Genomic DNA, 16,327 nt, shown 5'->3' on the forward strand with positions numbered 1-16,327 from the left:
CCTAAGGGAAGAAGACCTTCTCCCCTCTTTCCACACATGTAGTTTTAGTGACTAGGGAGTAGTGAGTAAGCATTGCACAGCAGAAACATCATATCCATAAGCTGGAGTCCTTTGAGAAGTCCCAAATTCACAGACATTAAAAGATTTCCATAGGCTCCTTCATGGTCTCCATATCACATTTATGTTGAGTTTTGTTTCCTTTGCATATTTATCACCCGAAGCTTTTCCAGCTTTCACTAAGCTGGATTGCCCAATTCTTCATCATCTTCCACAAAGTTTTAGTCTCCACTGGAATTACAACAAGGAACAAAGCAAACAATGAGTCAGGATGGGGTTTTATTCCCAATATTACCTACCATTTCTATGGTAATAAAACGTGGGTCTTTGGTAAGATGGAAGAGTCATTGTTAGCAAGTAACCTGCTAGAATGTTTCTGTACTAATTGGCCAATATCAGCAAGATAAACTTTGAATTATCTTGAAGATTTGTGACTAACTGACAATGGACTGAGGAATGGCAGTTTCACTTCACACTCTTCCCTTTGTGCAGGACGTGTAGAATCTCAGGTTCACCTTTGCTCCTTCCACCATTCAGCTAAGCCCGGGACCCAAAGGATCTGAAACTCTCCCAACCTCAAAGTCCATCAAAAGCAGAAACTGATGGGACCTTCTGACTGAGAGTTGGAGGCAAAAGTTGAGAAGAGGGCAGAAGTAAAAAGAAGCAAGAGGGCACCAGATGGGAAAAGAAAGAGTGACACCTGAGAGGTGAGACTCCTGATGCACACCAAAGGTAGACTTGTATGAACTAATCTAGGTGACTCAACGGTAAAGAAAAAGAACATTTGGGTACCATCTTCCAGACAACATAGTGTGTGATCATCTAATAAAAATATTTCCTACAAAAATGTACCTTTCCTACTTTTCCAAACACAGATGATATGTAACTGGATCTAAAAAGTAGGTTAGAAAATTGTAGGTTCAGTATGATCCTAAATGGCAAAAATAATATACATACAGTAGGAATATAGAAACATAAAAAAAGAATTGGAAGGATGATCTTTAAATGTCAGTGGGTTATCTGTGGTAATGGGTTTATGGGTATTTTTATTTTCTTCCTTTTGCTCATCTATATTTTGAAAAATGTCCACAATAACCATGTGTTATTTTTGAATATGAATTCAATGTGAATCCATATGAATACAAATGAAATTTTAAAAATTATTCTTGATATAGATAAATTACATTCAGAAAAGGATTCTGGGTAGTCAACTCGCTGTCTTACAGTCCAGCACTACTGATTGGCCTCTGGGCAACATGGGTGAGTGCTGACAGGTGGAGGGAAGGTATAACTAAAATTCTGCCTCAGCAAAGTAGATATGACTAAAGGTTTTGAATCATTTATACCATGAAAGGGAAATCTGTAAATATCCTATGGTGGTAAACACTCTGGACTGGGGACAGGATAATTGGTGTGTGCCCTGGCTTCGATATAAATAGCTCTATGACTCTGGCTGTGTCATTTAGTCTCTCTGGGTCTCAGTTTCCTCATTTGTGAAACAGATTCTGTTAGACCTCTAGGATCCTACAGCTCTGGAAGATTAGGTTTTCCAATGTGGACATTGCAGTACTCTCCTTTCATCCTAGACACTCAGGTCTGAGATGCAGTCAGAACATTGTGGGTTCCAAACTGTGGTCTTGAGGAGATAGGAATAATTCTCTCCTTTGAGCCTGATCCACACCAGGAGTTTCACTGATGGAACTGATATGTTGTGAACTATTTGGATCCCCAGCCTGTAAAGTAAATTCACTTCCTGCAGTGTCTGTGCAGCCCAAGGCCTGCTGCTTGCCTGTGTCTCTCTCTTCACTCCTTTGGAATTGCCCCACCACCATCCACTTCCCCACCCCTACTCCTCCATCCAAATATCTCCTTGCCACAAGACTTTACCGTTACTAGGAACAGTTTAATTCACTCCTAAGGAACTACAATGTCTGGTTGTCAGTTATGCACCTTCCTCTTTCACTTCTTTCCACTCATTTCTTTTTTACCACAATTAACTTTTCTCCACCTTTCCCTGATGAAATGTCAAGGAGCACCTTCCAGGAAGCAGGTTACCTGGGCTGATGACCTCTATACTGGACAGCAGCTTCAATAGCCTTTGATACAATTCATCACTAATTGGCTCTGTCATGAGAAGGTCTGAATACTGCTCTGCTTCCTTCTTCTACACACTATTAAAAATTAAAAATGGTATTTCAATGACTCAATCTTCTCTCTGTGCTTAACCAACTATGTGACTTGGGGGAAACCACTTAAGTGGTGCTGGTGGGTATGAAAAAGAAAGACTTGGCAGCTAATAGTTACTGAGTACTAAATGCTTTATAAGAATCATCTCCTTGTAATTTCCTTATTATGTATTCACACTAGAGAGGTACCCTACAGCCCATTTGAAAAAGAAGTCTTTCCTTAATAGATTACCAGTTCACATATGGAGTCCAGAAAAATCTTTCCTTCAAGATCAACTTGCCTATGTGATGGGGTAACAAATTTAAATATTCTCTTCACGGATGTTCAGTGAAAATGTAGCTTCTTTGTTTCCTATAGTGATCTTATCTTCCTGAGTCTACATCCTGATGGATAATATGGAAAGGGGAAAAAACCAAACAATATAATATTCCAGTTAAAAAGATGTTAGTCTCCTACAGTATAAACAGTCTCTTTTGACTTAAAATGATCTTTCCAGGTAAATATTTAAATAATATAATGTTCACCCTTTGATCACAATGGTTAATTTTCATCTCTCCTTTCTCAAGGTGGCTTCTGGGTATCGGAGAAACACTGATACTATGGGATAACATGGAAGTTGGGAGAGGGTGTAGAATCCCTCTTGTTTCATGCTAGTCCTGGTGATGGTCTCTGCAGTTGAGCAGTCACTCTCATCTGTACATATACACATGGCTGGTTTCCGTTGAGAAATAGTCCGTCTGGATCCAGCCCGTGGCATCCGCTCTTGAAGTCTGTGGCTGAGGGCCCCACAGACTGTTTGTGCTTAGTGTTGTCAGGGCTCAGTGGCAATCCTTTTGTTGAAATGGTCCCACTCAGGGATTTTTCAATGTGATCCCGCCAAATACACACACGCACACACACACACACACACACACACACACACACCACCTCCAAGTGCTGACTGTGATTCCTTTCAGGCCCCTGGCTTAGGAAGCCTATTTTGTAGTTCTTTTTCTCCACCAAGCTGATCTTACTTTGGTGGGATCTCTGGTAGAATTTTCAGCTGCCTTCTCCACCTCCCATTTGAGGCATACAGGAGCTTGAGACACACATCCCATGTTCTAGGAGCCAGGAGCATGTCTCACATTGGCCTATCCGGTACACTGCTCCACTGCTGCTGCTCTGTTGTCCCTCAACTGCCTTGGAGTCTCTGGGCCCCCTTGAGCAATGGTCTTCTGCCAGGTCTCCAAATGGGCATCAGGAGAGCTTTTCTACTTTGGCCCTCTCCTCATCCTGTCTCTTCTCTGTCCTCAGGGACTCCATCCCTCAGAGGGGTGGTCAGGCCTCATATATTTGCCTGTTGCTGCTCTTACTTTTCTCTTCCTCTATTTCTCCTCACACCTCCGCCACAAGGGGACAGCTTTCCTCCTCTAGGGAATGCAGAGTCTTCCCCTGTACGATATCTTGAGTTCCCTGTGCTTTAATTGTGCTGAGATCCCTGTTTATCAAAATTTCAGTGTTCAAAACCAAAGGCTGTGGGTTTTGGTTTAGGTGTCTCAGGACAACTAGAAATTTGGAATTAATAAAGACAAAACTATATTGATCTAGGGGCCAGCCCCGTGGCGTAGCAGTTAAGCGTGCGCTCTCTGCTGCTGGCGGCCCAGGTTCGGATCCGGGTGCGCACACGGATGCACCGCTTCTCCAGCCATGCTGTGGCGGCATCCCACATAAAGTGGAGGAAGATGGGCACGGATGTTAGCTCAGGGCCGGTCTTCCTCAGCAAAATGAGGAGGATTGGCGTGGATGTTAGCTCAGGGCTGATCTTCCTCACAAAAAAAGAAAAAAAAAAAACTATATCGATCTAATATTCCCAAAGTATTATCTGTTACACTTACTATTCTCCGTACTGTATCCACCTTGCATGGAATTCAGGCATCTCATCTCCCCTCTATCAGCTCATCACACCTGCCCCCAGTGGACAGGTTGGGTCTTCATTTTCAACTCCATGAATTTCCATTGAGGAGATTCTTCTAGCTCCTCCCCCCATTGGCTCCTTCACTCCCTGAGCTCCATTTGTAGCCCAACCCTGATCTAGCCTTCAGCTTCTTCCTCTTGGCCTTTGTCCTGGGTTACCAGTTGTTCAGGTCCATTCCATTCTTCCAGGGATGCAACTGACTGGGGCTGTGGATCCATGTGGGTAGAGGAGGAAATGAAGGAACGCAGCCACCACAGGTCAGACATGGGACCAAACAGCTATATGACATTCAGATACTAATCACTAAATATAAGGCATGTGAAATATTTTGCTAAATGAGACTGTTTGATTCTTTTTGAGAGGCCCTTCTCAGTTCCCCTAGCTTAGTGTGTGCTTGGCCCTAATGGGGGTCTGAGGATGTGCCATGTCCTAGGTAATGAGGAGAGGAAAACATTATTCTGTCAAATTCAGAACAATCTGTAAAGTCAGCACAGACTCGGCCAGAACTAGACAACTAGTTAGAAACCAGCTGAGATGAAAATCGAGATATTTCTGATGTCAAACCTTATTCTCTTTTCACTAGACCAGGCTACCTCCACTGTTCTTTCCTTTCTGCAGTGAAGTGGTTGCAAATGGAAGAATGCAGAGGTGTCTTTATGCTCTGACGTTCTGAAATTCTCTACCTATACTTTAGCATGAGGGAAAGCAGTATCTTTCTGCTTCTGGATCTTTTCCCTACCCAAGTTAAGAAAATGATGTCTGTTAGTACCTGAAAGGAATAGAGAAAAGATTCTGGCTGGGGGTTTCCTGCTACTCTTAGATATAATTGGCTTCTCGCCTTTAGATAAGGAAGCTGACTTGCCTTGTTATCTAGTTTTCTGACTCATTGTAATAGGCTAAATATTGGCACCCCACATATGTCCACATCCTAATCCCTGGAACCTGTGAATTTTACCTTGTATGGCAAAAGGGACTTTACAGGTGTGATTAAGTTAAGAATGTTGAGATAAGGAGATTATCCTGAATGATCCAGGTGGGCCCAATGTACTCACAATGGTCCCTATTAAGAGGGAAGCAGGATTTTCAGAGTCAAAAAAAGGAGATGTGACAACAGAAGGAAGAGTTTGGAGTGATGTGAGGAAGGAGTCACAAGCTAAGGAATGCAGGTGGCCATGGAAAGCTAAAAGGGCATGGAGAATGTTTCTCCTGTGCAGCCTCCAGAAGGAACAAGCCTTGCCAATGCCTTCACCTCAGCCCAGTAAAACTGATTTTGGACTTCTGACCTCCAGAGCTGCAACAGAATAAATGTGTGTTGTTTTAAGCAACTAAATCTGTGGTAATTTGTTACAGCAGCAATGGGAAACGAATACAGATTCTAATCTCTTCCATTACGCTAAGTCCCCAGGATCCCCCAGCATTAATTCATAATTAATGATGCTCCTGCTTTGTTCTCCATACCTTGCCTTGTCTTGCACCTGACCTCCTTCTCTCTCTCCGTCTCTGTTTCTCAACCCGTGGACTCTATTTTTGGAATTGCCCTATCATCAGCTTTCCCAGCAGATAATGAAATTGAAAATCCCTACCTTTTTTTAGAGTAGGTGGTTCCACTGCTGGCTTTGAGTTCTATGATGAGGGATGTCTCTTGCCAGCTTGGTTTAGAGTGCCCTTATGTGGTGAGTGTGGTACTATTGTGCTGAGCCTCTTGACACCTTGGCCCTGAGCTGGGCTGTCTCAGGACATAATTCACAACAGCCAATGACTTATTGACCGTCCAGGTCCCAGAGGCATTCTACACCATGATGGCTACTTAAATACCTGTCACTGAAAACCAGGAGATCTTCACCCCTAACTGCTCCCTCCTGTTTCTCCAAAGGCTCTGAAACTTGTATTAAGGGATAATATATGGATTGTCTCCGTTTTGTTTTTGTATGAGAACAAGCAGATCAGTGGCTCATATTATCAAACGTGAAGCGTTTGCTCACTTTTGCAGAGATTTCAAAGAGAGTTTCCAAAATTGATTGGTGGCTCTTGTCCCACTCCTCCAGGCCAGCAAGAAAGGATTGAAGTTGAAGAAGAGGCAGAAGAGATTGGAGAGAAGAAGTCTTTGGAGGGAGTTAGTATTCTTTGGTAATTCTCTTCCTTCACCACCATTCATGAGGGATAGGAGGATTTCCCCTCCACTGGAAGCTATTCGTTCCCTTCTACCAGTGAATATGCACCCCTTGAATTTTGTGAAGCCTAAGGACTGGTGAGAAGAGCTGTGGATAGAAACGTTTGAGAAGGCAGAGCAGAGAGAAGGAAGAGGGCTGCAGAGGCAGTCAATGGCATCTCTACTGATGGTACAGCAGAGATGTCAAGGGATTCTTGCAGACCAGAGGTGGGGTCCATGGAAGTGACTTGGCTAGGTGTCACTTTGACTATCTCGTAAGAGACTACTTGGAGGGGAAATGTGACTCTAAAAGAGGCAGTGGACCCTCAAATACTCAGAGATTGAGGGAGGAATTATATATGGTCAGCGGACAGGAGATAGTGGGGAGAGATGGAGTGGCAGAAAGGGGGGCAGAAGCTTTGCCTACATCAAGGGAGCTGCAATGGGCCCAGTTGGAGAACCTCCAAGGAAACCATGAAGGTGCTTCTGAGTCCAGTCCAGCTTGGGAATTTGCTGCCAAAGGGCACCAATACCAGTCAACAAGGGTGTCTCTGCCCCTTACCTGTGTCTTTCCCCTGCTCCAACCCCGAACAAGTCAAAAGCAGTCTAGTGGAGGCCAGGCAGGGAAAGGAAGTGAGGAAGAGGAAGGAGAGAGAAGAAGGAAGCAGCCAACTCTCCTAATTCAAATTTCTGGGCTTGAGGTGAGAGAAACTCCAACTTAGAGTGAGGTTCAGAATTTTTATTTTGCATTGGACTGGCTATTTTTAAAAGAAAAATGAGAACATTTTGGACACTGAAAGTGACTGGAAACCTTTATATTTTCCACAGGAATCAGGACTTCATCCCACAAGTTATGAATTTAGTCCAAGGGTAGGGGAAGGACTATCCCCACAGAGCAGGTTTGAGGGTATGGAGGCCAGAAGGAATAAAGTTATTTTCTGCTAAGAGCCTGAGAATTCAACATGTTCAACAAGCCAGTTCCTCTTAGTTTCTGGAACACGAGAGATCTGAGATCTGGTGGTCTGAAATCTGGGAATCCCGTCCTGGCTGTGACTTCTTCCCTAGACTCTCAAACCTTTTTCAGTCTCAGATGTACTCCATGTAGCAGAGGAGGTTTTCTCTACTCAGCAGACCATGGACCAGCTGGAAGCAGCACAGCCTAGTGGCTAAGTGGGCAGGTTCCATATTCTGAATGCCCACGTCTGAATCTTGGCTCCCTACCCTGACTATGTATGAAATTGGACAAGTGAAAGTCTCTGTTGCCTCGGTTTCTTCACCTGTAAAATGGGGATAATGACAATATCTGGCTCATGGGGCTCTGTGAGAGTGAAATGAGATAGTCTATGTAAAGCACTCAGCACAATGTCTAGTCTATGGTAAACCCTCAAGGAATGGTAGGTATTTTTATGTTTGAAATACTTTCAACACTTTCGAGGAAAAGTGCTAGTCAAACCAATGCTACAAATAGAAACTAATTTTTTCCCGTCACACACTTACGTCTCTTCTGTTGAGCCGTGTAAACTCAAAATTTTCTTATTTTTCTCTTTTGCAAAATACAAGCTGTTCCACCAGTTCTCTACATCAAATCAAAGTGTTTTAAGCTGCCCTTGGGATTTTGTGAGAGATTTCTGGAAGTACATTTTCGTAAGTTTCACTGGTTGGAGCTGCTCCTCAAGCTCTTCATTAAATGTAAAAAGCTCCAGAGCTCACAGCGTGTAGAGCTGTAGAAGGCAGCTGGGGGTGATCCCGAAGGAGAGGATAGATTCCAGCCCAGGAAGCCTTCTTCTGGCCAGGTGGATGGGCATGGGGACACCAAAGTCAAAAGGCAGGTCAAAAAGGAAAGTGAATATAGGGGCTGGGAATGGTTAGCCAAGAGCAAATCTGGGTCTAGGAGCTTTCTGAGAGGCAACAAGAACCTTTCTCATCTTGCCTCTATGTTTGTTAAAGAGTGAGCTTACTGTCAATGTCCTGAAGAAAGGGTGAGAGGGAGGGTGCTGCCCTGAGAAACTGCCTTATACACTTCCTCCCTCTGTCCACCTAGCTCCAAGTCCAGTGAGAAAAACTCCAAAGAAATTCCCCAGGTCGCATAAGAAAGATGACTCCCTAGGGGCCGGCCCATGGTGTAGCAGTTAAGTGCCCACACTCTGCTGCTGGCGGCCTGGGTTCAGATCCCGGGCGCGTGCTGATGTACCGCTTGTCAGGCCATCCTGTGGCTGCATTCCATATAAAGTAGAGGAAGATGGGCATGGATGTTAGCCCAGGGCCAATCTTCCTCAGCAAAAAGAGGAAGATTGGCATGGATGTCAGCTCAGAGCTGATCTTCTTCACAAAAAAAAAAGGAAGGTGACTCCCCAGCTCTGATCTTGCTAGATGGGGGATCCACTTCTCCTCATCCTGAAAAAGGAAGAAACCTCACATTTGTATCATGCTTAATTCCTCTCTAGGAAATTGATAGATATTATCTCATGAGGAAGGATAAAATTGAAGCTGTCAGGCCACACAAAGTTAGCCCAACGTCAAGTATTTCCTAAGTCTGACTCCAAGGCTTATATTAGGTTGGCTCTTCTGTTTTAAGAATTGTAGTGAGAGAAGTACTCTGATCATTATTAATATCATCATCATGAAACATATATTTAAAATCCTACTCTACCAGTTTGAGTCACATTCAGTTCAGTGGAATGATTTTGAAAGCTTTGGCTTGTGAAGGAGGAATTTATTCAGAGAAAAAGAAGATATTTATTTCAAACATCCTTGAAAGACAATTTTAAGATACCTAAGTTGTCAAAATATTTACTCTAAAGTTCTAAGAAAAACAACACAACTGTTTATTAAATCTTACTAAAGCTAGCATATTATTTTTAAAAATAAAATTTATAATATCAGGTTATATTTTTTACGTGTATGTGCCTTTTATGGTTGAGACCCTTGCATTAAAAATAGGTACTGCTAGGGGCGGCCTGGTGGCGCAAGCGGTTAAGTGCACGCACTCCACTGCGGTGGCCCCAGGGTTCGCCGGTTCGGATCCTGGGCGCGCACTGACGCAGCGCTTGTCAAGCCACGCTGTGGTGGCATCCCATATAAAGTGGAGGTAGATGGGCATGGATGTTAGCCCAGGGCCAGTCTTCCTCAGCAAAAAAAGAGGAGGATTGGCAGATGTTAGCATAGGGCTGATCTTCTCACAAAAAAAAAAAAAAATAGGTACTGCTTATGCACATTTCATAAGACATTAGAGTATTTATCTCACTACTTTAAATAACTTTAAAACTTCATAGTGCTTTTATTTTATGGTACATTGTTGGCCACATAGAAGGTTAATTTAATGACAATTTTTAGTTGGAAAACCAGCCCTCTATTTATAATATATTTCTTATAGGAAAATATGAGTTACATCATGATATGTACTCTTTGATAATGTAAATTTGGAAGGAATATTATGGATAAAATGTTTTTTTTTTTAATTTAAGAGTGAGTTTCTTCTGCGGAAGCTTTTAATTTCATCTACTCATGCAGCAAAACATTTTATCAATGATGAATGACTTTCAGATTCAGTAGTGACTTTGGACAGAGCTGAAACAGGCCCATATATTGAAACATAACCACTTCATAACTGAACCTCCTTAGCTTCCTTCTCCTAGCTTGTGGCCAGGATGGAATTGCATCCTCCACATGGACCATAAATCCCAATTCAATGACAGGTAATTGATATCACTGTGGAGTTTGATGGGTTGAGGGAGGGAGGCCACCTCACACATCACACAGCAAGCCTTCCTATAAATCACCCTAAATGTCTTTGATCTTCCCCTGAAATCCCTTTCCCCATTACAGCTGCCTCTTTCCCCATAAGCTAGGCTTCTTCAATCAGATGCCCATTCATGGTTTTGTTTCAGGAAAGAGCAATGAGAAGAAGTAGGCATCTGTGCAGAGAGGGAGGTGATGGAAGCATCCAGGTTCTCAGGGCAGAGGATCTTGTATCTGATTCCCAGCATGATATATGTTCTGTTCCTAGCAGCAGAACCGTGGCATCTTCACCAGACCAGTCCCACTATGTGGTGTGGGCAGGTTCCTGGATTCACTGCCTCCATGCCTAACTCTAGAGCCCTCCTCAAGATTCTACAGGTCTTTTACTATCCGTTATAAATGATTTTTCTGCTTCATTTACTAGACTGGGTTGTTATTATTTTTTTAATGTGACCAACACTCTGATCCGCCCTGTTGATCTCAACTTCAACCCCCAAGCCAGTTGTCAGACACTTCACTCTACTAGCCTTCCCATCTTAGAACTCCCTTATATAACAGGAAAAAGGCAGAGAGCAGTCCAGCAAAACAGAAACCACAACCACCTTGGGACCCTCAATTCATTCATGAAAAACAACAAAAAACCAAGAGCAAAGATATGAGAGTTTCGAGACAAATGTACCCAAGACCTCCTCAAGCAGAGATAAAAAAGGTAGAAGGGAACCTTTTTTGTCCTTTTCCTATTATTCCAACCAATACCTCCCTTGCCCACACCTTAATACAAATATACTCTCTTTCTTCCAAGGTATGTCATTTCAAGGTATAGGCCTTGAGATGTAAAGCTAAAAATTTTCTTTGCCTATAACATTTCAGGACTTCAGCAGCTAATCTTGCCCATTAGAAAATATCTCCTACTAATGATGCCTTAATGATAATACGTGACAGTGACAGACACTATTCCACGCACATTTCCTAAATTAACTTTATTACATCAGGTGCTGTGACACAGGTACTAATATCAACTCCAGACTATCGGGAAGACTCAAAGGCCCAGAGAGGTTAGAGGAACTTGTCCAAGGTCACAGTTAGGAATCTGAGGGACCAGGATTCAGACTCAGGTAGCCTGGGTCAATGCCCCAGTGATAATCATCACACTGCCCCCTTTCTCCAAGAACCCAGCCTTGTCTCTATAGGTGCCACGTTCCAGCAACATTCAAATGAAGGACTTAACTTTCCTCTTCGTGGATGGGTGTTTAATTGTAATGACACAGAATGGATAAAATTCACTCTGTTTCCCACAAGGGCAACAACTCCTTTAGGGAGCAGCTGAAGTCTGGAGACACCTTAGACCTCCGTTATGAGGCCCTAAGACCAACACACCAGGAGCAGCCAGGAGGAAGCAGACACTGCAGGGCGTGTGGACACTAGGAGAAGCTAAGTGGACCATCCGATGGATTAAGGAAGAGCATATGGTTAGGAGGCTTCCCCCTCCCATTATAGGATGAAAAAGGTGCATTTGCCCATTGTCAGGAGGATCACAGAAATCTTAATTCTCCACCACGTAGGATCGGAATTTCAGAAGCTCTAGAAAAAGATTTAAATCATTAATAGAAAGGCTGAACTGTTACCTACCTCTCAAATTTTTAGAGAAACGTGGTCCCCAACAGGGCCACACAAATATTACCTCTGTAAGTGGACCTTAACTTAGATGTAGGGAACTGTCTCAGCTGCAGAGAAGTTTCACTGAAGATTTAAGAAGCATCTTCCACATGTACTTGACCTTTCTTTATCCAGTCTGGATGACTGAGTTCTAGTTCTCTCCCTTCTAACCTGCTTGTCCTGTTACCTACCTAGCCTTGGCAACTATTCATTGACTGGGAACTGCTAATACTTCATAATCTAGCCACCTCCCCGTAGTAGGAACTTGCCACTTCAAGGAAAAGGACCTGTGCAATCAGAGTAATTGGAACTTTCCTATCTTAAAGGTGTTTACATGCTCCAGGTCAAGGCTTGGGAGATAGTAGCAGCAAGTAATGTAGAGCTGTCTGAGGAGTAGGAGAAGATGGGATCTGAAACCCAAGCAGAAGGATTACACTTAAGCAGGAGGAGGGCAGCCTCTTCCACTGTGAAGGGCTGGAGTTGCTGATACACAGGGCAGAAGTTCTCAACCTTGGCTGCTCCTCAGAATCACCTAAAGGGAGCTTTTAAAAATTCCAATGCCCCACCTTCACTAAGACCATTAAGGCAAAAGCTCTAGAGGTTGTGCCTAGACATCAGTATTGTCAAAGGTCTTCAGTTGATTACAGTATGCAGCCAAGTGAGGGACCCTCTGAAATAGATGCATTGCTGGGCAGAGGATCATTTGTGCCAATTTGTTCCCTTTAAGGTAATAGGATATACTGATGTAACACTGTATAGAAACAGTAACATCGAGGGAATTTATTTTCTCTAGTCAATTTTACAAGGCAATGTGTATTAGTAATTCTTCCTCTTAATGACTCCTCACTTTATATTGACAGTAATATTTCCTCCAAGCTGCTGGTGGATTAAAGTCCCTCAGTGCACTCCTACTCTTATATTGCACAGATAAAGCACTGGATCCACCCCTCTGAAGCTCACTCTAGTTCCCCTCCACTTTACTCCAGAGTGATTGGTAAGGAGATAGTTTTCAGGCAAGTGGGACTCGGCCTTCATCCTGGGGATGAAGGATAAAAAGAAGTCTCTCCGATTCACTGAGGGGGCTCTGATATTATTTGTCTTAAATAATAATTTTTTATATATAAAGTAGTATGTATTGAAAATGATTAAGAGAAACTTGGAAAATATACAATTAAGAAAATAAAAATCACCCGTAATCTCACTACATAGAGAGCAATTATTAACTTTTTGCTAGGTGAACTCACCCACCTCCATGGTCTCAGTGGCCATCTATAATTCCAAATCTACCCCTCTTGAACCTTGAACCTCTCCTTGAGCTCTGGATTGGTGTATTTGCCTCCTCAGTCAGTATCTTCACATTTGTCCTGTGGCATTTCAACTCCACATGTTCAAAACGGAAGCTCTATCATCCCCTCTCCCCACTTGCTCCCGCTTCTGTGTCCTTTCCAGCGAATGGCACCAGCACCCAGCCAGTGACCTAGATTAGAAATGATCCTTAACTCCTCTTTCTTCCTCACCCCCACATCCAATCAAGGTTCTGTAGTTTCCACCTCCTGCATAACTTTTGAGTTTTTCCATGTCCTTTAATCTCTCGTCTCAATACTCTGGTCCAGACTCCATCACGTCTCTCCTGGAATATGGCAACAGCTTCCTAAATGGACGTCCATGTCTCCAGTCCATTCTCCACACTATGGTCAGAGTGAGCATACAAGGAGGGGCAAGTCATCACATCACTCCAGGAATTCAAATTCTTCCGCTGTTTACAAGGTCCTTCCCAATATGGCCCAGCTTCTGTTTAACCATTTCTGCTGGGAGCATTCTATATCGTCCTCTTCACCTGGTTGACCTCTACTCATCCTACAGTTCCCCACTTAGCCATCGTTGTCCCCCAAGCAGCTTTCCTGATTCTTCTCTCCCCTCAAAAAGTCTAACATGGATAACTCATCTTATGAGTCACTCCATCCATCTCCTGTCTACACACATCTGTTCTTCCCGCCTTGTCTGTGAGCTCTGTGAGGACATGAGTTGTGCCTTTTTCATCATTGCAAGCCGACAACGTTCTGCAGGCCACAATGCATGGGAAGAATGCAACAGGTACTTATGGAACCACCAAAGGCAGGTCTAGTGTTCCAGCCCACACTGTCTTTGGCCATTCCTCAAGGGAGGGGTGGAGGATGTGGCAACTGCTGAGAGGCTCTCCCCATGAGGACACTTTTCCAGTTCCTCTTTCCTGATTCTGGTCCTTGAGTCCCCCCCTGGTGGTGTTCCCAATGCAAATGCTCCCTGATAAGGGAAACTTCAGGGAGTGGAGCTGCCCACTCTGGCCTGGTCCCTGCCTGCTGTCAGGGCTCACACCCCCTGACCCAGCGCTCGGCCCAGCCGCCACCGCCCCAGCACCCTGCGGATGGCGTCAGTGATTTCGCGGTTGCGCAGGCTGTAGATGAGAGGGTAGAGGAGCGGCGTCACGTTGGTGTAGACAAGCGCCAGCGTTCGGTCCCGCTGCGGGGAGTAGCTGGCCTTGGGCCGCACGTACATGAAGGTGGCGCAGCCATAGTGCAAGAAGGTGACTGCCAGGTGCGACGTGCAGGTGGAGGCGGCCTTGCGCCGGCCCCCGGGGGAGCGCAGGCGGCGCAGGGCAGCGGCGATGGCGCCGTAAGAGGCCAGGATGAGCACCGAGGGCAGCAGCAGCAGCACCAAGCAGGTGCCCAGCAGGGGCAGCTCATCGGCGTAGCTCCGCGTGCAGGCCAGGTGCAGCAGCGCCGTGATGTCGCAGAAGAAATGCACCAGCAGGCGGGGGCCGCAGAAAGGCAGGTGGAACACGGACACCGTGAGCCCCACGGACACCGCCAGTCCCCCGAGGCAGCAGGCCAGGCCCAGTCGAGCGCACAGCCCTGGGGTCACCATGGCCATGTAGTGCAGCGGGTGGCAGATAGCCATGTAGCGGTCATAGGCCATGGCTGCCAGCAGGAAGCACTCGGCCCCGCCCAGCGCCACGAACATCTGCATCTGAACAGCGCAGCCCAGGAAGGAGATGGGCCTGCCCTTGCCCCTGCCGAGGCCCGGCGCGGCCAGGTCGGCCAGAAAGCGGGGCACCACCACCAGCGTGTAGCAGAGCTCGATGGCTGACAGCTGGCCCAGGAAGAGCAGCATGGGCGGCCGGCTGGGCACAGAGGCCACGGCCGCCAGGATGAGCAGGTTCCCGCTCAGGGTGGCCAGGTGCACGGTCAGCAGCAGCAGGAAGAGCGCGGGCCTCAGGCGCGGGAACTCGGAGAAGCCCTGGAGGAGAAAGCCGCAGGGCGCGGTGGCGTTGCCGGGGCTGTCCATGCGCCGGCCCGCGCTCAGGGGCCTGCGGGAGAGAAAAGGGGCAGCGGAGAGCTTGTGGGGCGCGGCTCCTCGGGCCCTGCTGGAGGAGAAAGGGCTATGTGGGATTTAGAGGGTGAGAGCGAGTAGTGGCTGCAGAGAAGGGGGAGGGTTCACGGGTCCATTCCCAGCCCCCCTCTTCAGGAAGGACGTCTTATTAACTTCTTCAGGAAAACGGTGCCGTTTTTCGTGCCTCCTGGACTAGAATTCCTATAGCTGCTTTCTCAGCATGCTCTTTCCAAAGAAGCCCGGATTTTAGGCCCTGTCCTTACAATGCATCGCTCCTGAGCTCCGCCCACGAAGAATCCCCTGCCTTCAGACTCCGGGTATTATTTGGTGGGTCCTATACAGCCGGGAGTATTATGGCCCCTCAGCCGGAGCTCCCCAAGGCAGGAAGTGTGTCTTTAGTCTCTTCTTCTGTTTCCTCCTTCCTGCCCTACTCTGTCACCTCTGAGTTGCTTTCTGCGGTGTGTTACAGAATCACAAAAACGTAATGCAGATGAGGACCTAGAGATCATCTCATACAGCCTCATAATTTTAAGGAGGAAAATAAAGCTGGGGAGGGGGGGTGAAGGCTTAACTGCTGATGGAAAGTTAGGAGCAGAATCTGCATTCCTTAGGCTGAATCCAGAACTTCCCATGACCCCTTCTGAGGTTGTGAAAAAGGTCACCAGGATCAGTCAGTCCATCCATATTGATTTAGCCTTAAATAGAGACCCAGGTCTGTGCCAGGTGCTGAGGCAGACACTTGGGCAGCGAGGGGGTGGGGTGCTGATTAGTGGGAGGACCTCACTGGGCACATCAGGAAGAACACGTCCCTCGCATTTTTATTAATACTCTGTCAACATGAGAAAAAGTGATGTGTAACTGTTCTAACTCGCCTTTCCGAGTTAGCAGTAATTCCAAATTTGCCTTCTGAACACGGTTTCTTTCTAAGCATCATCCGGTGACTCATTTGCAGGCAACATTTGGAAAACATTGATAGCGTGGAGGTCCACTGCAATTGTTGTAATCCTGGGCAGTGGGGGAACAGGAGGTGGTAAGTAATTCGAGGCCACACAAACTGGAGCAGGCTGTTTGATTTTTCTAACAGTTATTAACGATATCTCTTTTTATTTTCTTATCTCTTTTTTATTAACTTTAATTGTAAGCTCAACTATTATTTCCTCTTAGTGACTCTGAGTCACTGTCTATAACCAATGTTGGAAGTGGACCTTGTGCACAGC

At 45.5% G+C, this 16,327-nt stretch overlaps 1 protein-coding gene across 1 annotated transcript; it reads right to left on the reverse strand.

Annotated features, from left to right (window-relative positions):
• Positions 1-14,090: 14,090 nt before the first annotated feature.
• On the reverse strand, positions 14,091-15,068 carry LOC101395854 (olfactory receptor 10AC1-like). The gene has a single exon (XM_004430800.2). It carries the CDS (start codon positions 15,063-15,065, stop codon positions 14,091-14,093), a length of 975 nt encoding a protein of 324 aa, XP_004430857.1. The 5' UTR covers positions 15,066-15,068.
• Positions 15,069-16,327: the final 1,259 nt, after the last annotated feature.

The sequence above is a fragment of the Ceratotherium simum genome, chromosome 1 (assembly GCF_057802395.1).
Source record: "Ceratotherium simum simum isolate JZ-2026a chromosome 1, ASM5780239v1, whole genome shotgun sequence".
NCBI classification, from domain to species: domain Eukaryota; kingdom Metazoa; phylum Chordata; class Mammalia; order Perissodactyla; family Rhinocerotidae; genus Ceratotherium; species Ceratotherium simum.

Excerpts from the sequence above, each read along its gene's own strand:
- LOC101395854 (XM_004430800.2), bottom strand. The coding sequence starts at position 15,065 with ATGGACAGCCCCGGCAACGCCACCGCGCCCTGCGGCTTTCTCCTCCAG.